Below are 23,697 nucleotides of genomic sequence, written 5' to 3'. Positions count from 1 at the left end.
GATTTTTTAAAAGGCAGTAAATAGTAGTTGATGTTAGAAATTTGAATCAGATTGTAAAGCTGAAATCAGAGACAGAGGAGTTGGAGAGACACCTGATTGAGCCCCAGTAAGTCTGGTCCTCTTGGGGAACAGGGCACTTGAAAGCCCACCCTGACACCTGGCCAGCCCATTTCTGCCCTACAGGCTGCAGGTGACTCCATGTTGAGTGCTGTGTCAACTGAGTTGCTGGGGTAAAGTTGAAATCCTTTTGAGATGAAAGAAAATGTTCCTAGGGGTACAGAGAAGTTCACAAGTGAGGTCCTTACAGAAAACCCAGGCTCCAAGCTTGAAAATTAGCAAATATTAATGCAAACAATCTGTACTTTTTTTCTTTTCCAGAGTCCCTGAAATAGAATTAAAGAATGCCAAAGGTCTGTCAAATGAAAGTGTTAATTTGTTAAAGTCCCGCCTAGAAGAAGTGGCCAAAAAACACTGTGGCGAGGTATGATTTGTAAAACTGGAATTATGACAGAATGATAAAAATCTCATCATGTTCACTAGTGTTTGCCTTCTAGCCTTTTCTTTGGCTTAAAGGCTTTCCCATTGCACCTCAGATCTAGCTTTCACTAGAATGTTCTGTTTTTTTATTGCTATCTACAAAGGGGAATATTGCTGTTTGGATTGCTTTAATTAACAGTACTTATGAATTACGAATTGTAGAGTGTGTACAGACAGTACTGTTGATACTTAATTCTTCTGGAAACACTCCATATGAAACTGACCAGACTGTTCGCACACTTTGAGCCTGGTACCATGACCTCATCTTGACTTGAACATTTACGTTGGAAAATGTTTACAAACAAGTGATTTCTGACCAAACTTTGCCACATCTCCCCTTTTCATATCAGAAGAACTAATTGTTTACTTCTCAATAAATAGGGACTCACTGTCCTCCATCAGTGTCCCTTTTATACCTGAGCATTTACACCTAGTTCAGTACTGACGCTTGTTTAATCCTCTGACCTCAGGGTCTGCATGAGCTTCTCCTTGGGTGAGAACTCTCTCTGGAGGGCCAGGCTGGGTGACCTCTTAGGGCGAGTATTACAGTCTGTTCCTTAAGCCCACTGAGTATCCTAGGTATAATCCATGTTCTCACTTTTGTATAAGATTGTACAGTATTTTTGCCTATGCACATCACTTTTAACTTATCCTGTCCTATAAAAACTGAGGAGAGTTACGTAAGGACTAGCCCTAGGCCTCTGTGTCTCTAGGAAAGTGACTGGACAGTTTTTCACTTGCATTCCATAACACAGTGAGTTACAGTGTGCCCTCTGGGGTGCTTTTTGCCTCTAAAATCTTTGCCCACCTAAGTTGTGTTTCCAAGAACTTCATTGATTGTTGTGGTACATAAAGTGATTGTAGAACAGCTTGGACAAAAAAATAGGCCTTGGGAATTACTGCAGAGTTCTTTCTAGTTTAAGTTCTTTCTAATGTAGTCTAATGTCTAACTGAAAAATAATATGGAGTTACATTGAAAATTCAGCTACGGAATCCTCTGATTTCTTGGATTCATGATTTGTCATTTTTTGTAAAATTCTTTGCTGTGTTTGATTTGATTTTTATAGTGCAATATTATATAATATAACTGTTGCATAATCATCATGCAAACTCCAGGAGATAGTGAAGTACAGGGAAGCCTGGCGTGCTACAGTCCATGGGGTTGTAAAGAGTTGGACATGACTTAGCGACTGAACAACAGTATTATAATCATCATACTATACATTAGATCCCCAGAACTTACTTATTTTATAACTGAAAGTATGTATACTCAGACCTACATATCTTCCCTTCATTCTAACCACCATTCTAGTCCCTGTTTCAGTTTTTTTAGATTCTACAGGTAAATGGTATCATGCAGTATTTGTCTTTGATTTATGTCACTTAATATAATGTCTCAAGTTCCATTTGTGTTCCTGCAAGCAGGAGGATGTTCTTTTTCATGGTTGCATATTTCATTGTGTATGTATATTTGTATCACATCTTTATTCACTTTTTCATTGACACTTAGCTTGGCTATTGTGAATAATGCTGCAATAACATGGGAGTATAGATATCTCTTCAAGATCCTTTGTTTTCATTCCCTTTGAATATATACTCAGAAGTAGGATTGCTAGATCATATGTAGTTCTGTTTTTAATTTTTTGAGGAACCTCCATACTATTTTCCAGACTGGCTGCAACAATTTACATTCACACCAAAAGTGTACCAGGGTTCCCTTTTCTCCACATCCTCACCAACACTTGTTGTTCATTGTTTTTTTGATATGTGAGGTGATAGCTCATTGTGGCTTTGATTTGTGTTTCCCTGATGATCAGTGATGTTATATATCTTTTCATGTGCCTGTTGGCCATTTGTATGTCTTCTTTGGAAAAATGTCTGTTGTGTTCCTGTATCCATTTTTTAATTGGATTGTTTGGGTTTTCCTTTTTATTTTTGCTGCTGAGTTGTATTAGTTCTTTATATATTTAAATATTGACCCCTTATCAGATATATGATTTGTAGATATCTTCTCCCAATGTATAGTTTGCCTTTTCATTTTCTTGATGGTGTCCTTTGCTGTGCAGAATCTTTTTTCCTTTTTTTGCTGTGCAGAAATGTTTGATTTAGTCCCACTTGTTTATTTCTGCTTTTGTTGTCCCACTCACCCCAGCCCCACCTTTTTTTTTACTTTATTTTATTTATTTATTCAAATTTTTATTACAGTATAGTTGATTTGATTTACGATGTTGTACTGATCTTTGTAGCTACATATACAGTATCCACTATTTTTTGGATTCGTTTTCCCTACAGGTCATTACTGACTTTTGAGAAGAGTTCCCTGTGCTATACCGTTAGCCCTTACTAGTTATCTGTGTTATCTGTAATAGTGTGTACATGTCAGTCTCAGTCTCTCAGTTCATCCCTCCTTCCCCCCTCTCTTTCTTCCTTGGTAACCAAAAAACATGGAGTGCTTCACAGATTTACGTGCCATCCTTGCACAGGGGCCATACTAATCTCTGTATCTCTCCAGTTTTAGCGTATGTTCTGCTGAAGACAGCACATTGTCTTTATTTTAGATTATACTTTTTAATGGCCAACAAACACATGAAAAGATGCTCAACATCACTAATTATTCAGTTCAGTCCAGTTCAGTCACTCAGTCATGTCCGACTCTTTGCGACCCCATAAATCACAGCAGCCAGGCCACCCTGTCCATCACCAACTCCCGAAGTCCACTCAAACTCATGTCCATCGAGTCGGTGATGCCATCCAGCCATCTCATTCTCTGTCATCCCCTTCTCCTCCTGCCCACAATCCCTCCCAGCATCAGAGTCTTTTCCAGTGAGTCACCTCTTCGCATGAGGTGGCCAAAGTATTGGAGCTTCAGCTTTAGCATCAGTCCTTCCAATGAACACCTAGGACTGATCTCCTTTAGAATGGACTGGTTGGATCTCCTTGATGATTAGTGAAGTGCAAATCAAAACTACAATGAGGTGTCACCTTATACAGGTCAGAAGGGCCATCATCAAAAAAAATCTATGAACAATAAATGCTGGGAAAGGGCATGGAGAAAAGGGAACCCCCCTATACTATTGGTGGGAATGTAAATTGGTACAGCCACTATGGAGACCAGTATGGAAGTTCCTTAAAATAGAACTACCATATAACACAATAATCCCACTCCTGGGTGTATACCTGGAGAAAACCAAAATTTCAAAAGGTACATGTATCCCAGTGTTCATTGTAGAACTATTTACAGTAGCCTTCACATGGAAGCAACCTAAATGTCCATCAGCTGAGGAATGGATAAAGAAGATATGGTATGTATATACAATGGACTATTACTCAGCCATAAAAGGAATAAATTGTGTCATTTGCAGAGATGTGGATGGATCTAGGGACTGTCATACAGAGTTAAGTAAGTCAGAAAGAGAAAAACAAATATAGTATATGAATGCATATATATAAAATCTAAAAAAATGTTACAGATGAACTCAGTTGCAAAGCAAAAGTAGAGACACAGATGCAGAGAATAAACATGGATACCAGAAGGGGAAGGGGAGTGGTGGGATGAATTGTGAGATTGGAGTTGGCATATACACTAGTGTGGATAGATGGATAATTAATGAGAACCTACTGTATAGCATGGGGAACTCTATTCAATGTTCTCTGGTGACCTAAATGGGAAGGGAGTCCCCAAAAAGAGGGGATATATGTATTCAGTTCAGTTCAGTCGCTCAGTCAAGTCCGACTCTTTGTGACCCCATGAATCACAGCACGCCAGGCCTCTCTGTCCATCACCAACTCCCAGAGTTCACTCAAACTCATGTCCATCGAGTCGGTGATGCCATCCAGTCATCTCATTCTCTGTCGTCCCCGTCTCCACCCGGCCCCAATCCTTCCCAGCATCAGAGTCTTTTCCAGTGAGTCAACTCATCGCATGAGGTGGCCAAAGTATTGGAGTTTCAGCTTTAGCATCAGTCCTTCCAATGAACACCCAGGACTCATCTCCTTTAGAATGGACTGGTTGGATCTCCTTGCAGTCCAAGGGACTCTCAAGAGTCTTCTCCAGCACCACAGTTCAAAAGCATCAATTCTTCGGCAGTCAGTTTTCTTCACAGTCCAACTCTCACATCCATACATGACCACGGGAAAAACCATAGCCTTGACTAGACAGACCTTGGTTGGCAAAGTAATGTCTCTGCTTTTTAATATGCTATCTAGGTTGGTCATAACTTTCCTTCCAAGGAGTAAGCGTATTTTAATTTCCTGACTGCAATCAGCATCTGCAGTGATTTTGGAGCCCAAAAAAATAAAGTCTGACACTGTTTCCACTGTTTCCCCATCGATTTCCCATGAAGTGATGGGACCAGATGCCATGATCTTTGTTTTCTGAATGTTGAGCTTCAAGCCAAACTTTTCACTCTCCTCTTTCACTTTCATCAAGAGGCTTTTGAGTTCCTCTTCACTTTCTGCCATAAGGGTGGTGTTATCTGCATATCTGAGGTTATTGATATTTCTCCCAGCAATCTTGATTCCAGCTTGTGCTTCTTCCAGCCCAGCGTTCCTCATGATGTACTCTGCATATAAGTTAAATAAGCAGGGTGACAATATACAACCTTGACATACTCCTTTTCCTATTTGGAACCAGTCTGTTGTTCCATGTCCAGTTCTAACTGTTGCTTCCTGACCTGCATACAGGTTTCTCAAGAGGCAGGTCAGGTGGTCTGGTATTCCCATCTCTTTCAGAATGTTCCACAGTTTATTGTGATCCACACAGTCAAAGGCTTTGGCATAGTCAATGAAGCAGATAAATGTATACATATAGCTAATTCACTTTTCTGTACAGCAGAAACTTAATACAACATTGTAAAGGAACTATAATCCAATAAAAATAAATAAATTATACCTTTTCAGTCAGTTCAGTCGCTCAGTCATGTCCGACTCTTTGCAACCCCATGGACTGCAGCACAGCAGACCTCCCTGTCCATCACCAACTCCCAGAGTTTATTCAAACTCATGTTCTTTGAGTCGGTAATGCCATCCAACCATCTCATCCTCTGTTGTCCCCTTCTCCTCCCTTCGCCTCCTTCTCCTAAAATATACTTTTTATATTGAGATAATTGTAGATTCTCGTGCACTTGTAAGAAATAATACTAAGAGAAGCCATGTATCTTTACTCAGGTTGCCCCAATGGTAACATTTTTACAAAACTGTATTATAATATCATAAACAGGATATTGACATTGATATAGTCAAGATACAGAATAGTTTCATCACCACAAGATCCGTTTTGTTGCCACCTCCTTATATCCCCACTTCCCTGATAGCTAAGTTGGTAAAGAATCCGCCTGCAGTGCAGGAGACTCCAGTTCAATTTCTGGGTTGGGAAGATCTGCTGGAGAAGGGATAGGCTACCCACTCCAGTATTCTTGGGCTTCCCTTGTGCCTCAGCTGGTAAAGATCCACCTGCAATGTGGAAGACCTCATTTCTATCCCTGGATTCGGAAGATCCCCTGGAGAAGGGAAAGGCTACCCACTCCAGTATTCTGGCCTGGAGAATTCCATGGACTATATATAAATACCATGGGCACAAAGAGTCGGACACGACTGAGTGACTTTCACTTCCTTTCCTTATGTCCCCACGCCCTCCTTGATACCCAGCAATCATTAATCTGTTCTTCATTTCCATAACTTTCTCATTTCAGGGATATTATATAAGCAGCATCTTAGTATATAACCTTTGGGATTGGCTACCCCCCTTTCATCATCATTCTCTGGAAGCTCATCCAGATTGTCACGTGTGTCAATAGTTGTTACTTTTTATTGCTGAGTAGTATTCCGTCTTGTGTCTATATAAGATGTTTGTTCTGCCATACACCAGTGAAAGACATCTGAACTGTTTCCAGTTTGCGTGTGTTAGAAATAAAGCTGCTCTAAACATTTATGTCAGAGTTTTGTGTGAACATGTTTTCATTTCTCTAGAATAAATGCTCAGGTGTGCAGTTGTGGGTGTATGGTACTACGTGTTCAGTTTTTTAAGAAGCTGCCGAGATTTTCCAGATTGACTAACCATTTTCCGTTTCTGCCAGCAATATGTGAGTTATTCAGTTTCTCCACATTCTTGCCAGCATGTAATGTTGTGACTTTTTTATTTTAGCTCTTCTAATAGAAGTTGTGTTGGTTAATTTTATGTGTCAGTTGGCTAGGCCATGGTACCCAGATATTTGACCAAACATTCTATATGTTTCTGTGAGGGTATTTTTTAGACGAAATTAACATTTAATCAGCAGACTTTTGGTTAAGCAGTTTACATAATGTGGGTGGGCCTCACCCAATCAGTTGAGGGTTTTAAAAATACTGGCCTTCTTGGAAGAAGAGGGCATTGCCAGGAGATGGCCTTTGGACTTGAATTGCAACATCAACTCAGCCCTGGGTCACCAGCCTGCTGGCCTACCCTGCAGAATTTGGACTTAGCAGCTTCTATAATCATATGAACCAATTCCTTAAAATTAATCTCAATCCATTTTTCCCTTTCCCTTCTCTGTCTTTCTTCTCTTCTTCTCTTATTTTCTCTACAACATATAATCCATTGCCTATATCTGTGGGTGCTCCATCAGCACCCATTAGCAGTTGGATTCAGGCAACCACAGATGGAAAATATTCATGAAAAAAAAAATCCAGGAAGTCCTAAAAAGCAAAACTTGAGTTTGCTGCATGCCAACAACTATTTACATAGTATTTTCATTCTAGAAGGTATTGTAAGTAATGTAGAGATGATTTGAAGTAGATGGGAGGATGGGCATGGGGATATGCAAATACTGCATCATTTTATATAAGGGACTTGAGCATCTGTGGATACCAAGGGACGACTTTGTGTGTGGATGCACACACACACACACACATACCCCTTCTATTTGGTTATGTTTCTCTGGAGAACCCTGACTAATAGAGACGTGTCCTATGCCATGAAGCAGAGTAGCTGCTGTAAACAAGGAGGTTGAGGGGGGCCCCTGATAAGGTGACATTTGAGCAGAGGCCTGTGAGAAGCAAGCCAGTGAACTCTGTAGATGTGGGGAAGAGGAGGACGAGGGTCAGTGTGGAGAGTAGCTCTTATTTACATCCAACCTTATATGATTTATCAGATTTGTATAGAAAATACTAGTGAATTATATAGATTAGCAAAAGAAAAGTCCTCCACTACTTGGCTCCCGGCTTCTTTCTGGTGTAGAAATGGTTTTGTAATAGAGACTGCCTTCTTTCACCAGCTTTCTGTAAGAGAGCTTTTCATACAATAGTTTGCCTCTTAGATTCTAGACTAGTGTTTCGCAACTGCAAATAGAAATATATCCAGTGAAAGCCATAGCTTCTAGTACAATAAAAAAATACAACTTCCTCCAGTCAGTGCTGTACATATGTGCTGCCAACAATCTCTGTGATTACTCTCAAAAAGAGAAAGGTGAACAGCAGGAAAACTGTATATTTTTGTGTACAATGACATCTATTACTTTCTACCACCCTGTTAAGTCCTTTTGGAAACAAGAACTTTCCATCTGCTTCATTTTCATTTAGGAAAAAGAAATTTCAGAGTGGTGGTCTTCGTCTGCAGAAGGCACTTGGCAGCCTTGACCTCTTTGGGGTTGGGGTAGTTGGTCTGTGTGGGTCCCAGAAACATGTGTTCTGTTGATTTACCAACCAAGCTACAATTTATGACTCCCAAGGGGCTGGGGAAAGTGGCTTCCTACATTCACATCTGATGTCTGAGAGGGGAGGCTTTCTCCTTGTGGTACTGTGAATGCTTCCCTAAGTGGAAATGAAATGCTTTCCAAGTATTGATCTGCCTTCTGCTGGCCCATTGCTAGCAGGAAGAGAGTGAGGCCTTTAAATATTTGCGTGTGTACCCCACTAGGATGTTTTCAGTAGGCTTCATGAATAGGTGAAAGCACTCTTGTTAGCAATGATTATTCTCTGCTCAGCTGTCATTACATAGGCAGGTTTTCCAGTCAGGAATGTAGTTTTTACTTCAATGCAATCTTAAAAATCTTAAATATATTATCAGATTTATTTATATAGAAAAATATTTTAGAAGATTTATTATATAGAAAGTGCCAATAAATTGAATAGGACTACAAAAGTGATGCTTTTTATTTATTTAGATAGTGATTTGTCTTGATAGCAACACAATGAAATGAGTGCTGAAAAGCTTTTTCCTGCCGTGGTTACCTCCTGTAACTAATTTAGAAGGTGTTGCATCAAAATGAATATCATCTAACCCTGTATACGAGACAGCAAAAGAGACACAGATGTATAGAACAGTCTTTGGGACTCTGTGGGAGAGGGTGAGGGTGGGATGATTTGGGAGAATGGCATTGAAACACGTATGTTGTCATATGTGAAGCGAATCACTAGTTCAGGGTCGATGCATGTTATAGGATGCTCAGGGCTGGCGTGCGGGGATGACCCAGAGGGAGGATAAAGGGAGGAGGGCGGTGGGAGGGGGGTTCAGGAGGGGGAACTTATGTAAACCCGGGGCGAATTCATGTCAATATATGGCAAAACCAACCAATATAATATTGTAAAATAATTTGCCTCCAATAAAAAATAAATTAATTACTTAAAAAAAATGAATATCATCATTGTGAATGGTCTCGGATGGTCTGCATGTTTTTCTGTAGTCTCGCCATTGGACCCTGTCTTCGCATCACTTGACCATTTGTGGTTGATTTCCATCCATGTGTTTAGGTGATGATATTTGAACTGGCTTACCATGTGCAGTCATTTCTCTGCGAGCACAACAAGCCCCCTCCCAAGTCTTTTCATGAAGAAATGCTGGAACGGCGAGCTCAGGAGGAACAGCGGAGGCAGTTAGAGGCCAAGCGGAAAGAGGAAGAGGAGGTGAGACCCATGTCACCACGGTGGCCAGCCAGAGGACTGAGAGCCCCTGAAAGTTTTTAATCTCTTTCTCTGCCTACATACTTATCCATATTTATTAAGTTTGGCTCAGCATTTGATCCAGGAACCATGAATTCATGTGAAAGGAAGCCCTCAGAGTAACCAAGAAGTAAACACTATGAGTGATTCAGTGCTACCCCTAGAACCCTTCCTTAGTCCTGGTCTTTAAATGAAAGAAAAAGTCAGTTTAAGCAAACTTCTTTGTGTGTTTGTAAAGCTGTGCAGGAGTTCAGAGGCTATTTACCTTCTTCCCTCTGTGGGACAAGTATCTCATGCCCAGACAAGTAGCCAAAGCCAGAGACTGAACGTTTTTTTTTTTGTTCACTCACCATTTGTATTTTTTCTTTAGTCTTAGTCTGCATAAGAATGTACACTCCTGTGTTATTTTAAAAATCCTTTAATCAAACATAATGCTGCTGCTGCTGCTAAGTCACTTCAGTCGTGTCCGACTCTGTGTGACCCCATAGACGGAAGCCCACCAGGCTCCCCCATCCCTGGGATTCTCTAGGCAAGAACATTGGAGTGGGTTGCCATTTCCTTCTCCAATGTGTGAAAGTGAAAAGTGAAAGTGAAGTCGCTCAGTCGTGTCCGACTCCTAGCGACCCCACGGACTGCAGTCTACCAGGCTGCTCCATCCATGGGATTTTCTAGGCAAGAGTACTGGAGTGGCTTGCCATTGCCTTCTCCGAATCAAACATAATATATGTATCTAAATTTCCTTCTTGATTTTTGTTCTTTTTCTTCTATTTAGTCTTTTAATAAACTTTCTTATCTAGAACTTACTTTGGTATACGTTGTTAAAATGAGGGTCTGAGTCCCGCCCCCAGACATTTTCCTAACACATTTATTAAATCATCACTCATTCTTAGGTGATTTGTAATACTTCCTTTAAAGGGTATTTTACCTACTTATTTGTACTAATTTCTATTTGTGAATTATCTCTTTTGTTCAATTCATCTGTTTTGTTTTTTCAGGTCTGTACCACAATCTTTGAATTATTGTGTCTTTGTAACATTGGACTATCTGAGGAGTCAGGACCCCTGTCCCTTCCTCTTTCATTGTTCTTTTTTTTTTTCCTCAGCTATCCTCACACATTTATTCTTACAGAGAAATGATAGGATTACTTTCTCAAGATCAAAACAAAGCCTCCGGCATTTTGAGTAAAATTGTACTTATATATCCATTTGGGCAGAATTTACATCATGACAAAGTTCAGACTTCCTATCCAGGAATAATTTTTCCATATATTTTTCTCTCTCAGTGAGGCTTTTTAGTTTTCTCCCCTTAGATGTTACAGTTACTTCTAGGATTTTGTTACTCCTACTTTTCTTAGGTTCTTGTTCCTTGCTCTTTTTTCCTGCTTCATTTCGTTCATCCTTTGCTTGTGTTAGCACTGTCTTTATGAGTTCCATCCATTTTGTTACCGTTTATCTCCTATTTAATTGCGTAGCCTAGTTATCGTTTAAAGTTTAAAGTTCCTTACCTCTTAGGCAGACACATTTTAATTAGAAGATAAAGATATTTGATTAACAGTCTTGTTTCAATGTATTGCTGTAACTACCTGTAAGTTTTGGGTATGTTTTTACATTTTATATTATTGCTATAATTGTTTCTGGTCAGTCTCTCAATGGTTTTGATATTTATAACCTGGAATTTTAGGAGGCTCATAAAAACGCTACTTTACATAAACTCAGAATCATTTGAGTAATAGGTACATGGGTCAAATGAATAGATCAAAATGCCACTTCTAATAATGAGAAAGCTGGTTGGGGAGTGCAGCTGAAGGTCTGTGACTTACGGGTGTGGTGCCGGCTCAGTCCACCTCCACCTGGGCAAAGAGTAGGTGCAAGTGCATGTTCTCTGCAGACAGACAGACACCAAACAGGAGGGGCTCAGTCACGAGTGGGGAGAAGTGAGAGGTCAGAGCTGTTACACAGTGAAAGCCCCCCCACTGTGGCAATCTCCTGGTGGTCCAGTAGTTAGGGCTCTGAGCTTCCACATCAAGTCCCTGCACATAAAAGTGGGGAGGAAGGGTCCCTCCCCACACAGTCTTAACACCCATTCAAGTGGGAAGCCTACTGCATAAGAACTCTGATAAAACTGGTGAAACTATAGTATGTACTAAGGTTCTACATATTCTTAGGACTGAAATTCAAAAGATTTTTTGTGATTTCAGAATTTGTGTGTTGTAATCCTGGGTGTTCATTGGAAGGACTGATGCTAAAGCTGAAACTGCAATACTTTGGCCACCTCATGCGACGAGTTGACTCACTGGAAAAAACTCTGATGCTGGGAAAGGTTGGGGGTGGGAGGAGAAGGGGACAACAGAGAATGAGATGGCTGGATGGCATCACCGACTCTGTGGACATGAGTTTGAGTGAACTCCGGGAGTTGGTGATGGACAGGGAGGTCTGGCGTGCTGTGATTCATGGGGTCGTGGAGAATCGGACATGACTGAGCTACTGAACTGAACTGAACTGATGGGTTTCAGAGATCAGCATTTGATGGCGGTATGATTCATTTCAGCAACGTGAAATCCTTCATGAGATTCAGAAAAGGAAAGAAGAGATAAAAGAGGAGAAAAAAAGGAAAGAAATGGCTAAGCAGGTACTCTAGAATTTCTGCCATAGTCAAATAGTTTACGTTTTGCTAAATATACAATCTTTTTCTTTCCATTGATGGTATTTGAATTACTATATCTTCATAATGTTTGAATATCTCAGAAGTCAGGACCTCTGTCCTTCATTCTTCATTCTTCCTTTTTCCCTCCTTTGTTGCTATCAGTGGTAAAGTTTAAAATGAGGCACTTTAGAAGTCTCCCAGATATCATTCATTGTGTATTTTATAGTCTCCAGATAGTTGCCAAACTTTGAGTTGTATATTATCTGTAGAAGACTTAGGCTTATGCAGCTAGAGTAGTTTATCAACAGAGTTGAAGGAGAGGAGAGATTGAAGCTTTGATAATCAACCCAGACTGGAATTCTTAATACTTGAAAAACAAAACTATTTGTTCATACTGAAGAGTGAATGGAAACCAGATGTATCTGCCTGAGGTTTCATTCAGTGATGGAAAACAGATTTAAAAAGCAGTGGTGGAAAAAGGATATAGTCTTTTGTCCTGTATTTTTCCTGAGTCCAGCTCAATCAGAAAACCAGTTACACATGTTTGGAGAAATCCAGAGAGAATGTTGCTCATTCTCCTTTAAAGAAATGGCATTTGCCCTAAGGGAAATAGTGAGGTGCAGTGGGAGGAGGTACTGATGTACGAGTAAACAGAACCTGGCCGAAAGCTTTGGCTTTTTTACTGCCTTGGCTTGGTGACCTTGACAGGTGACACTCTGAGCTTGTTTTCTTCACCCCTTAATGTGGCACAGATAATGCTTTCCTGTCTTATGTGACCATTCCTACAGAAAAATGTACCACCCTTTGTGAATGTACAAAGCTGTATACAAATTTAAGTTGATATGACTGTTTGCCTTACATCTAATCTGACTTCCTGACAGCCACTCTGCTCTCTGTTTTTTCTTTTTTTTTAAACAGTGTTCAAAATAATTTAATACTGGAGTCAAGATAGATAATAAAGCATTACTAGTTCTGTCAATAGACAGAAGAGATCATCTAAACATAGACCCCCACCCCATATATTTATATATAATTTTTGAGCAAGGTACAAAGATAATTCTGGAGAAAGGATAGCCCTTTTTGCAAATGGCACTAGAACATTTTTTTCTTTTCCATATGTTTATTACAGGACATTGAGTGTGCTCTGTTTGAATGCTTCCTTCTGTTCATCTCTTGCTCTTCTCCCTAACTTTTCACGCATATTCCATAATTCTAAGTCTTTATAAAATTCACATTCTCTTAAAACTGTAACCTTGACCTTCAGTTCTTGAAACAGTACATATTTGGACACTAAATTTTTAAAAGTTGAGTTCACCTTTATTACACTTGAAAATCTTCAGCTTAAATGAAATTTGCACGCTCTACATATTTATGATTATTTACCACGATTGTCTACCATTATGATTTAGGTCTAAAGTAGGTTTTACTTTTCTTTTTTTAAGGAACGTTTAGAAATAGCTAGTTTGTCAAACCAAGATCATACCTCTAGAAAAGACCCGGGAGGACACAGAACAGCTGCCATTCTTCATGGAGGCTCTCCTGACTTTGTAGGAAATGGTAAACATAGGACCAACTCCTCTGGAAGGTCTAGGTAAGTCCCTGAGATTTCCAGTCCCTGAAAACAACTTGTAGTGAAATTTGGTTGAGTTGTCAGATGACAGTTTTAATAACTTTTTCAAAGCCTGTGCATCTTAATATATTAGTAATATGAAATTTTTCATTTGCTTTAATACTTTCCAAGTATCTTTCACAAAGCCAGTTTTATTTCCTTTTATATAACAGTTATTAACCTTAACAGTCTTGCCTCCAGTGCAGTTTGATCTGACTTTTGATGATCTAACTATTCAATGTTAGTTGGTCAGTCGTGTCCAACCCTTTGTGACCCCATGAACTGTAGCCCTCTAGGTTTCTTTGTCCATGGAATCCTGCAGCAAGAATACTAGAGTGGGTTGCCATTTCCTTCTCCAGGGGATCTTCCCAACCCAGGGATAGAACCCATGTCTCCTGCACTGCAGGCAGATTTTTTGCCATCTGAGCCATCAGTTCAGTTCAGTTCAGTTCAGTCGCTCAGTCGTGTCCGACTCTCCGCGACCGCATGAATCACAGCACGCCAGGCCTCCCTGTCCATCACCAACTCCCGGAGTTCACTCAAACTCATGTCCACAGAGTCGGTGATGCCATCCAGCCATCTCATTCTCTGTCGTCCCCTTCTCCTCCCGCCCCCAACCTTTCCCAGCATCAGAGTCTTTTCCAGTGAGTCAACTCGTCGCATGAGGTGGCCAAAGTATTGCAGTTTCAGCTTCAGCATCAGTCCTTCCAATGAACACCCAGGATTGATCTCCTTTAGAATGGACTGGTTGGATCTCCTTGCAGTATAAGGGACTCTCAAGAGTCTTCTTCAACACCACAGTTCAAAAGCATCAATTCTTCGGCGATCAGCTTTCTTCACAGTCTAACTCTCACATCCATACATGACCACGGGAAAAACCATAGCCTTGACTAGACGGACCTTGGTTGGCAAAGTAATGTCTCTGCTTTTTAATATACTATCTAGGTTGGTCATAACTTTCCTTCCAAGGAGTAAGCGTATTTTAATTTCCTGGCTGCAATCAGCATCTGCAGTGATTTTGGAGCCCAAAAAAATAAAGTCTGACACTTTTTCCACTGTTTTTCCATCTATTTCCCATGAAGTGATGGGACCAGATGCCATGATCTTAGTTTTCTGAATGTTGAGCTTCAAGCCAACCTTTTCACTCTCCTCTTTCACTTTCATCAAGAGGCTTTTGAGTTCCTCTTCACTTTCTGCCATAAGGGTGGTGTCATCTGCATATCTGATGTTATTGATATTTCTCCCGGCAATCTTGATTCCAGCTTGTGCTTCTTCCAGCCCAGCGTTCCTCATGATGTACTCTGCATATAAGTTAAATAAGCAAGGTGACAATATACAACCTTGACGTTCACCTTTTCCTATTTGGAACCAGTCTGTTGTTCCATGTCCAGTTCTGACTGTTGCTTCCTGACCTGCATACAGGTTTCTCAAGAGGCAGGTCAGGTGGTCTGGTATTCCCATCTCTTTCAGAATGTTCCACAGTTTATTGTGATCCACACAGTCAAAGGCTTTGGCATAGTCAATGAAGCAGAATAGATGTTTTTCTGAAACTCTCTTGCTTTCTCCATGATCCAGCGGATGTTGACAATTTGATCTCTGGTGCCTCTGCCTTTTCTAAAACCTGCTTAAACATCTGGGAGTTCACGGTTCACATACTGCTGAAGCCTGGCTTGGAGAATTTTGAGCATGACTTTACTAGCGTGTGAGTTGAGTGCAATTGCGCAGTAGTTTGAGCATTCTTTGGCATTGCCTTTCTTTGTAATTGGAATGAAGACTGACCTCTTCCAGTCCTGTGGCCACTGCTGAGTTTTCCAAATCTGCTGGCATATTGAGTGCAGCACTTTCACAGCATCATCAGGGAAGCCCAATTATTCAGTAAGTGATTTAAAAACTCTTTCTTCCATCAGAATCATCATCCAGTCAGATTCACACTGTTTTCGATCTGTAACGCCTTGGGTCTCGCCACAGATGTGGGGAGAGCACCACAGTGGGCACAGATGTAGGCGATCCTTTACGTGAGGACGGGAGCCCCAGTCTGCTGCCAGGGCTCCCCTCCCCTTGCTGCTGAGGACACTGGGCTTCCCTGTCGCAGCAGGTGGGCTCCGGGGTTGTTCCCTGTCAGCAAAGGTCACATGAAAGATACTGTCTCTTCCTCCACATCCTTTTCCACTAAAGAATTGAGCCTTCCCTGTGAAGTAAGTCCCCGGCATACAAACCTTCAGGTTTGGAACTTTGAACGATGCAGATGTGCACTCGGTCAGTGTCAGGCATGAGCGAAATTGCAGCCTGCGCCCCCTCTCGGCGCACTGACGATGCTTCAGCTCTCCCGTCTCCCGTCTCCACTCCTTCCTCCAGTCAGTAGCTCTTCTTGGCTGTTCATTCAGTGCCAGCCCCTGTATGCCAGCTCTTGTACTGTGCTTCTAGCTTTTCAAGGTACTGTACTACAAGATTTAGCATGTGTTTTCTTTTATTTTTTGTATTTGTTTTTTATATATTACTATGTGAAAGGTATCATAAGCCTATTATAGTATAGCACTGTATAGCCAGTTTTGTTAGCTGGATACCCAGGCTATTTTTGTAGGACTTATGAACAAATGGGACTTATCAACTCTGTCAGAATGGAACTTGTTTGTATGAAGGGGACTTTCTATGTTTGCTGTGACTCCCACTGTAGACCAGAAAGGAATTTTAGTACAGAACTCCTTTCTGTGATTAGGTGGGTGATCAAATAGCACAGGTATTGTCATTCAGCTTCTATATGTATTTAAACTATCTCTTGTGATAATCTAAGCACCACTTAAAACCAACAATTTAGGTACCAAACTAAAAGCTTATATAATCTTTTGGGTTACAGTTTGTTTATAAGCAGGAGTCGTTTCACTTCTTTCTCTAATTATCTACTTTGAAAAAAAAAATCAGCTCAGAAATCATTTTGATAATTAACATTTAACTACCTGCTGTGCTGATTGCAGCCATGAAATTAAAAGACGCTTGCTCCTTGGAAGGAAAGTTATGACCAACCTTGATAGTATATTAAAAAGCAGAGACATTACTTTGCCAACCAAGGTCCGTCTAGTCAAGGCAATGGTTTTTCCCGTGGTCATGTATGGATGTGAGAGTTGGACTGTGAAGAAAGCTGATCGCCGAAGAATCGATGCTTTTGAACTGTGGTGTTGGAGAAGACTCTTGAGAGTCCCTTATACTGCAAGGAGATCCAACCAGTCCATTCTAAAGGAGATCAGTCCTGGATGTTCATTGGAGGGACTGATGCTAAAGCTGAAACTCCAATACTTTGGCCACCTCATGCGACGAGTTGACTCACTGGAAAAGGCTCTGATGCTGGGAAGGGTTGGGGGCGGGAGGAGAAGGGGACGACGGAGAATGAGATGGCTGGATGGCATCACCGACTCTGTGGACATGAGTTTGAGTGAACTCCGGGAGTTGGTGATGGACAGCGAGGCCTGGCGTGCTGTGATTCATGGGGTCGCGGAGAGTCGGACACAACTGAGCGACTGAACTGAACTGAACTGAACCTGCTGTTAGTTAACATTTCGGAGAAGGAAATGGCAACCCACTCCAGTGTTCTTGCCTGGAGAATCCCAGGGATGGGGGAGCCTGGTGGGCTTCCGTCTATGGGGTCACACAGAGTCGGACACGACTGAAGTGACTTAGCAGTAGCAGCACCTGCTGTTAAAGTGAACTAAATGTTTTCTTGAATGCAGTTTCTGGTAATGATTTCTTTTTAAGATTATAACTCCTTATACCAATTTAGATTATTTTTGAAACTGGGCTTCCATTAAGCAACATAGTTTGAAGCTGTCAGAGTATTCCACTAGGAAATATCTAACAAATTCCAACTGTGTTAGAAATGGTGGAAATAAATCAATGCCATGAATAAGGCTGTATAAAAAGCAATTTTTTTAAGTTTAATTATTTCCATTTTTGTGGCTAACTGTAAACAGTGGGTCCAAGATTAGACTTGCTTTTGAGATCAGTGGATCAAGGAGAAAGCAAGAGAGTTCCAGAAAAACATCTATTTCTGCTTCATTGACTATGCCAAAGCCTTTGACTGTGTGGATCACAATAAACTGTGGAACATTCTGAAAGAGATGGGAATACCAGACCACCTGACCTGCCTCTTGAGAAACCTGTATGCAGGTCAGGAAGCAACAGTTAGAACTGGACATGGAACAACAGACTGGTTCCAAATAGGAAAAGGAGTACGTCAAGGTTGTATATTGTCACCCTGCTTATTTAACTTATATGCAGAGTACATCATGAGGAACGCTGGGCTGGAAGAAGCACAAGCTGGAATCAAGACTGCCGGGAGAAATATCAATACCCTGAGATATGCAGATGACACCACCCTTATGGCAGAAGGTGAAGAGGAACTAAAAAGCCTCTTGATGAAAGTGAAAGAGGAGAATGAAAAGGTTGGCTTGAAGCTCAACATTCAGAAAACAAACATCATGGCATCTGGTCCCATCACTTCATGGCAAATAGATGGGGAAACAGTGGAAATAGTGTGAGACTTTATTTTTGGGGGCTCCAAAATCACTGTGGATGCTGATTGCAGCCATGAAATTACAAGATGCTTACTCCTTGGAAGGAAAGTTATGACCAACCTAGCAAGCATATTAAGAAGCAGAGACATTACTTTGCCAACCAAGGTCCGTCTAGTCAAGGCTATGGTTTTTCCAGTGGCCATGTGTGGATGTGAGAGTTGGACTGTGAAGAAAGCTGATCACCGAAGAATTGATGCTTTTAAACTGTGGTGCTGGAGAAGACTCTTGAGAGTCCCGTGGACTGCAAGGAGATCCAACCAGTCCATTCTAAAGGAGATCAATCCTGGGTGTCCATTGGAAGGACTGATGCTAAAGCTGAAACTCCAATACTTTGGCAACCTCATGCGACGAGTTGACTCACTGGAAAAGTGCTGGGAGTGATTAGGGGTGGGAGGAGACGGGGATGATAGAGAATGAGATGGCTGGATGGCATCACCGACTCAATGGACTTGAATTTGAGTGAACTCCGGAAGTTGGTGATGGATTCATGGGGTCGCAAAGAGTCGGACGCAACTGAGCGAATGATTTGAACTGAACTGAATTATTAGCAAGTTTATTCAAGGAAGGATGGGAAATTCTCTGTTTCCTTGACCCAGGTAGAACAGATTTTTATGTAGCACTTATAAAGGGACATTAGTATTTCTTGGGTAGAATGACATTTCCACAAGCATCCATGAAGTCATTTTCATGTATTGTTTGCCAAGATTGTTGTACAAACCTGTATGGAGCTCTGGCACTATATCACCTACAGACTAGAAAAGAATGAATCTTTCTTATAGTTTACATAATTCTTTGGTTAAGAAATAAAAAGTCCTTGATAATACTGAAGTATCTCATACATACTCTTTATTCTTTTTCTTCCCTGCTATTCACTAGTCTTTAAATGGAAAGCCAAAGGAAATGAGCAGAGTGTTCCATTTTATTCTTTCAACTAGAAGATACGTTCGGTAGAGTTAGTAGACATGACCTTGTCATGAACATTGTCAGCAGTCAGTATTCGACGTGGCTGTGACTAAAAGCAATACAATCTAGAACGAGATACTTGGTAAGGACTTACTTGCTAAAAGCCAGACACTGTTCTGAGTCCTAGGGATTCAGTAAATAAGATCAAGATGGACTCTGTTTTCACAGAGCTTGTATTCTCGTCGGAAGACACTGTCCACAAACAAACCAGAAGTTGACAGATAAAGACTAGTGCTCTGCAGAGAATTTAATTGGCTGTCTTGAAGAAAGACTGAATTGTTACTTTAGATAGGGTGTTTGGAGGAAAAAGTCCAAGGACTGGTTCCTGAGTGACTAAAGGACAGTGGGCTTTAAACTGAGGAGCACATATACTGTATCTGGATGAAGGGAAGGAGCCACCTGCTCAGCTGAAAAGAACAGCCGGTATAGAAGACCCCAAGCTGACCTAGGCTGGTCCTGCCCAGAGCTCATCAACCAGGGCAGTATGGCTAGAATGACCAGTTGTGGAGACAGTGGTTCAAGGGGGCAGCAAGGGCAGATCACAAGTGAGGTCTTTGTTGGTTGAATCAGGAGTTCAGGTGTACTGAGAAGCTGTTTGAGGTATCATCTGATCCATGCTGAGTGAAGTTCTTCCAGGCTGCCATGGAGAACGGAGAGTGGGGGCGAACAGTAGAGGAACAGCTCATGCCTCTCGTGTCATACCACTCTCCCTCTCCCTCACCCTCTGCACGGTGGCCACGCTCCTCATCCAGTCCTTCGCGCACACCGAGCTCCTTCCCATCTCATGGCCTCCCCCAGTTATTCTACCTGCAATGCTCTCCTTCAGTTTACTCTGCGTGGCCGACTCCTCATCACGCAATTCTCCCCTCACACGTGATCTCCGATGCCTTCCCTGAGTACCCCACACCTTAGCTACTTGTTCTCCAATTTCCTGCTTTATTAAATTTCTCCATAGCAGTTACTGCTAGCTAAACTTCATACTCATTTGTTTGCTTTTTAATTGTCTTCTCCTTTTGTGAAAGTATGGGGTTCTTGCGTCTGTTTTTTTCAGGGCCTGGCACAGTGCCTGCCTGGGACGGGGTAGGTGCTCAGTAAACATCTGATAGAGGGAGGGAGGCAGGAAGGATGATAGAAAGGGAGAGGCTGTCTTTATGGCCCTGGCAGGGTCTGCAGTCTCTTTAACCAGGGCAGCTCAGCTTTTCTTTTTTGTGTGGGATACATCAAAGCTGGTAAGGCTTTATGTAATGGAGGGTTTCCACTGTGTAAAACAAGAGAAAGAGAACAGAAAACCCCTGACCTTTCTAGCAGAAAGAGCTTAAAGGCTTGATTCTCAAGTACGTGGCCCCTTGGCCCAGCTTTTCACGGATGCACTTTTGCCTTTGTTGAGCAACTTCACTGTCTATGTCCTTAATCATTCCCTGGCCTTAAGAATTTGTGGACACACATGTAGTGCAAGAGACCCAAATCGTAATAGGTTTTCTCAGCAGTGTGGGAAGGTGTTAGGGGAGGGAATTGAAAGTGGCAAGACCAATTAATAATGGGGTATCTTTTGTGTCCAGGGGAAATTTGGTGATGACCTGAACAAGGCAGGGAAATTGGAGAAGAGAGGCTCATACTTAGGAATCAGATAGTTGCAGGAGATCTAGGAGCTCAGAGAGACGTGTACATTTTGACTAGTGAGACAGAATGGATGACTGTGCCACCAACCAAAAAAAGAGCCCAGGAGAAAAATCCAATTGAGAATGAGTAGGGGTAGGTGGCAGTTTCATTGACTTTGCAGTAGCATGAAGAGTAAATGGAAGGGACAGTCATGGAGACAGTAAGTGTAGAAGTTTGAAAATGAAAAACAAGATAGTGCAAGAGATTGAGGGAAAGGAGACTGGACATGGGAGAGATTTATGGGCTGAAGATAAGAAGCCAATGGAGAGGGATAGATTGAACATAAAGAAGAGAGGGACTAACCAATGGACCAGGGTCCCAGAAGAGACTTCAGGGATGGAAGTGAGGACAGGGTAGCTTTCCTTCCTCTGAGTCTGAGAAAAAAAAAAATGGCTCAGGTGCCAAGTAACTTTCTAGGCGGACCTGCAGAAAGTGTGGGGTTCACTGCTCATTGCTTCATGTTCTCAGTGAAAGTGGAGGTCAGGATCACACTCACAGTGAGAGGACTGCTTCCTAGAGATCTGTGCCTGATCATAGCATTTCTAACAAGTGTCCAATCCTGACCATCAAGGGTACTCTTCCTTGCCTCATCCCTGCAGAGCTCTCCTAATTTAGTTGTAATTTTTGTGTTGTAATCTGGCTTTCCACTCAGAAAAAAAGGGAAAGAGAGAAAGAAGGATTAGGCTTTGAGTGTGGGGGGTTGGGCATTATATAGTGTGGGGCCTAGCTCAGTTCAGTCACTCAGTCGTGTCCGACTCTTTGCAACCCCATGAATCGCAGCACGCCAAGCCTCCCTGTCCATCACCAACTCCCAGAGTTTACCCAAACTCATGTCCATCGAGTCAGTGATGCCATCAGCCATCTCATTCTCTGTCGTCCCCTTCTCCTCCTGCCCCCAAACCCTCCCAGCATCAGGGTCTTTTCCAATGAATCAACTCTTCCCATGAGGTGGCCAAAGTATTGGAGTTTCAGCTTCAGCATCAGTCCTGCCAGTGAACACCCAGGACTGATCTCCTTTAGGATGGACTGGTTGGATCTCCTTGCAGTCCAAGGGACTCTCAAGAGTCTTCTCCACCACCCCAGTTCAAAAGCATCAATTCTTCGGCACTCAGCTTTCTTTATAGTCCAACTCTCACATCCATACATGACCACTGGAAAAACCATAGCCTTGACTAGACCGACCTTTGTTGGCAAAGTAATGTCTCTGCTTTTTGATATGCTTGCTAGGTTGGTCATAACTTTCCTTTCAAGGAGTAAGCATCTTTTAATTTCATGGCTGCAGTCACCATCTGCAGTGATTTTGGAGCCCCCCCCAAAAAAAAGTCAGCCACTGTTTCCCCATCTATTTGCCATGAAGTGATGGGACTGTGAAGAAAGCTGATCGCCGAAGAATTGATGCTTTTGAAATGTGGTGAAGACTCTTGAGAGTCCCTTGGACTGCAAGGAAATCCAACCAGTCCATTCTAAAGGAGATCAATCCTGGGTGTTCCTTGGAAAGACTTATGCTAAAGCTGAAACTCCAATACTTTGGCCACCTCATGTGACGTGTTGACTCACTGGAAATAATCTGATGCTAGGAGGGATTGGGGGTAGGAGGAGGCGGGGACGACAGAGAATGAGATGGCTGGATGGCATCACCGACTTGATGAGTGAACTCCGGGAGTTGGTGATGGACAAGGAGGCCTGGCGTGCTGTGGTTCATGGGGTCGCAAAGAGTCAGATACGACTGAGCAACTGAACTGAACTGAACTGAACTGATGGAACCAGATGCCATGATCTTAGTTTCCTGAATGTTGAGCTTCAAGCCAACCTTTTCACTCTCCTCTTTCACTTTCATCAAGAGGCTTTTTAGTTCCTCTTCACTTTCTGCCATAAGGGTGGTGTCATCTGCATATCTGAGGTTATTGATACTTCTCCTGGCAGTCTTGATTCCAGCTTGTGCTTCTTCCAGCCCAGCTCATGATGTACTCTTGAGATGTACTCATGATATCAGTTAAATAAGCAGGGTGACAATATACAGCCTTGAGGTACTCCTTTTTCTATTTGGAGACCCAGTTAGTGACTAGGAATTTGTAGTGCTCTTAAGCCCCAGTTTTGCAGCTTTCTCCAGATGTGCGTGTACTCAGGATGTGGGGTCAAAATGGACTTGAGGTAAATCACTTCCATAGAAATGTGATGATGGAAATGTTCTCGATCAGTGCTGCCCACTGTGGTAGCCACTAGTCACTTAGGGCTGTTGAGTACCGACATACCTCAGAGATGTTGCAGGAGCAGACCACCACAATGAAATGAGTATCACTGTATAGTGAGTCACTTGAATGTTTGGATTCCCAGTGCATATAAGTCATGCTTACACTATGCTGGAGTCTGTTAAGCGTGCGATAGCACTGTATCTTTAAAAAAAAAAAACAGTTTACATACCTTAATTTTAAAATATTACTAAAAAAATGCTAAACATCTGAGCCTTCAGTGAGTCATAGTAGTAACTGAGCACAGATCACAACAAATACATAATAATAATGAATAAGTTTTAACTATTGCAAGAATTACAAAAGTATGACACAGACACATGAAGTGAGGAAATGCTATTGGAAAAATGGTGCTGATAGACTTGCTTATTAACACAAGGTTGACACAAACCTTCAATTTGTTAAAGATAAAAAAAGCCGCCATGGTACCTGTGAAGTTCAGTAAAGTGGAGCACGATATAATGAGGAATCCTTGTACGTAACTGTGCCCGCTCAAGTTGAAGAACTGAATTTTTAATTTAATTTAGTTGTGATTGAATTTAAGTAGCCATGTGTGGCT

At 41.7% G+C, this 23,697-nt stretch overlaps 1 protein-coding gene and 1 non-coding gene across 6 annotated transcripts in view; one reads left to right on the top strand and one right to left on the bottom strand.

Annotated features, from left to right (window-relative positions):
• Positions 1-23,697, top strand: part of EIF2AK4 (eukaryotic translation initiation factor 2 alpha kinase 4) — a 110,537-nt gene that overhangs the window by 16,460 nt on the left and 70,380 nt on the right. For all 5 annotated transcript variants that reach the window (XR_016038235.1, XM_055436986.2, XM_055436990.2 and 2 more), the window contains 4 exons: positions 379-481; positions 9,262-9,414; positions 11,998-12,078; positions 13,536-13,684. Coding sequence is in view for 4 of the 5 variants with exons in the window: in XM_055436986.2 (XP_055292961.2) it covers positions 379-481; positions 9,262-9,414; positions 11,998-12,078; positions 13,536-13,684 (486 nt within the window). In the remaining variant the exon portion in view is untranslated. The remainder of the gene's footprint in view (positions 1-378; positions 482-9,261; positions 9,415-11,997; positions 12,079-13,535; positions 13,685-23,697) is intronic.
• On the bottom strand, positions 2,976-3,079 carry LOC129563680 (U6 spliceosomal RNA). Its single transcript, XR_008687418.1, has one exon. It is a non-coding gene; the product is annotated as a U6 spliceosomal RNA (small nuclear RNA).

The sequence above is a fragment of the Moschus berezovskii genome, chromosome 9 (assembly GCF_049115385.1).
Source record: "Moschus berezovskii isolate FMDL1 chromosome 9, NW_MosBer_1.0, whole genome shotgun sequence".
NCBI lineage: Eukaryota > Metazoa > Chordata > Mammalia > Artiodactyla > Moschidae > Moschus > Moschus berezovskii.
Note: the sequence above shows the minus strand (reverse complement) of the source record. Positions and strands in the feature narration are given on the sequence as shown.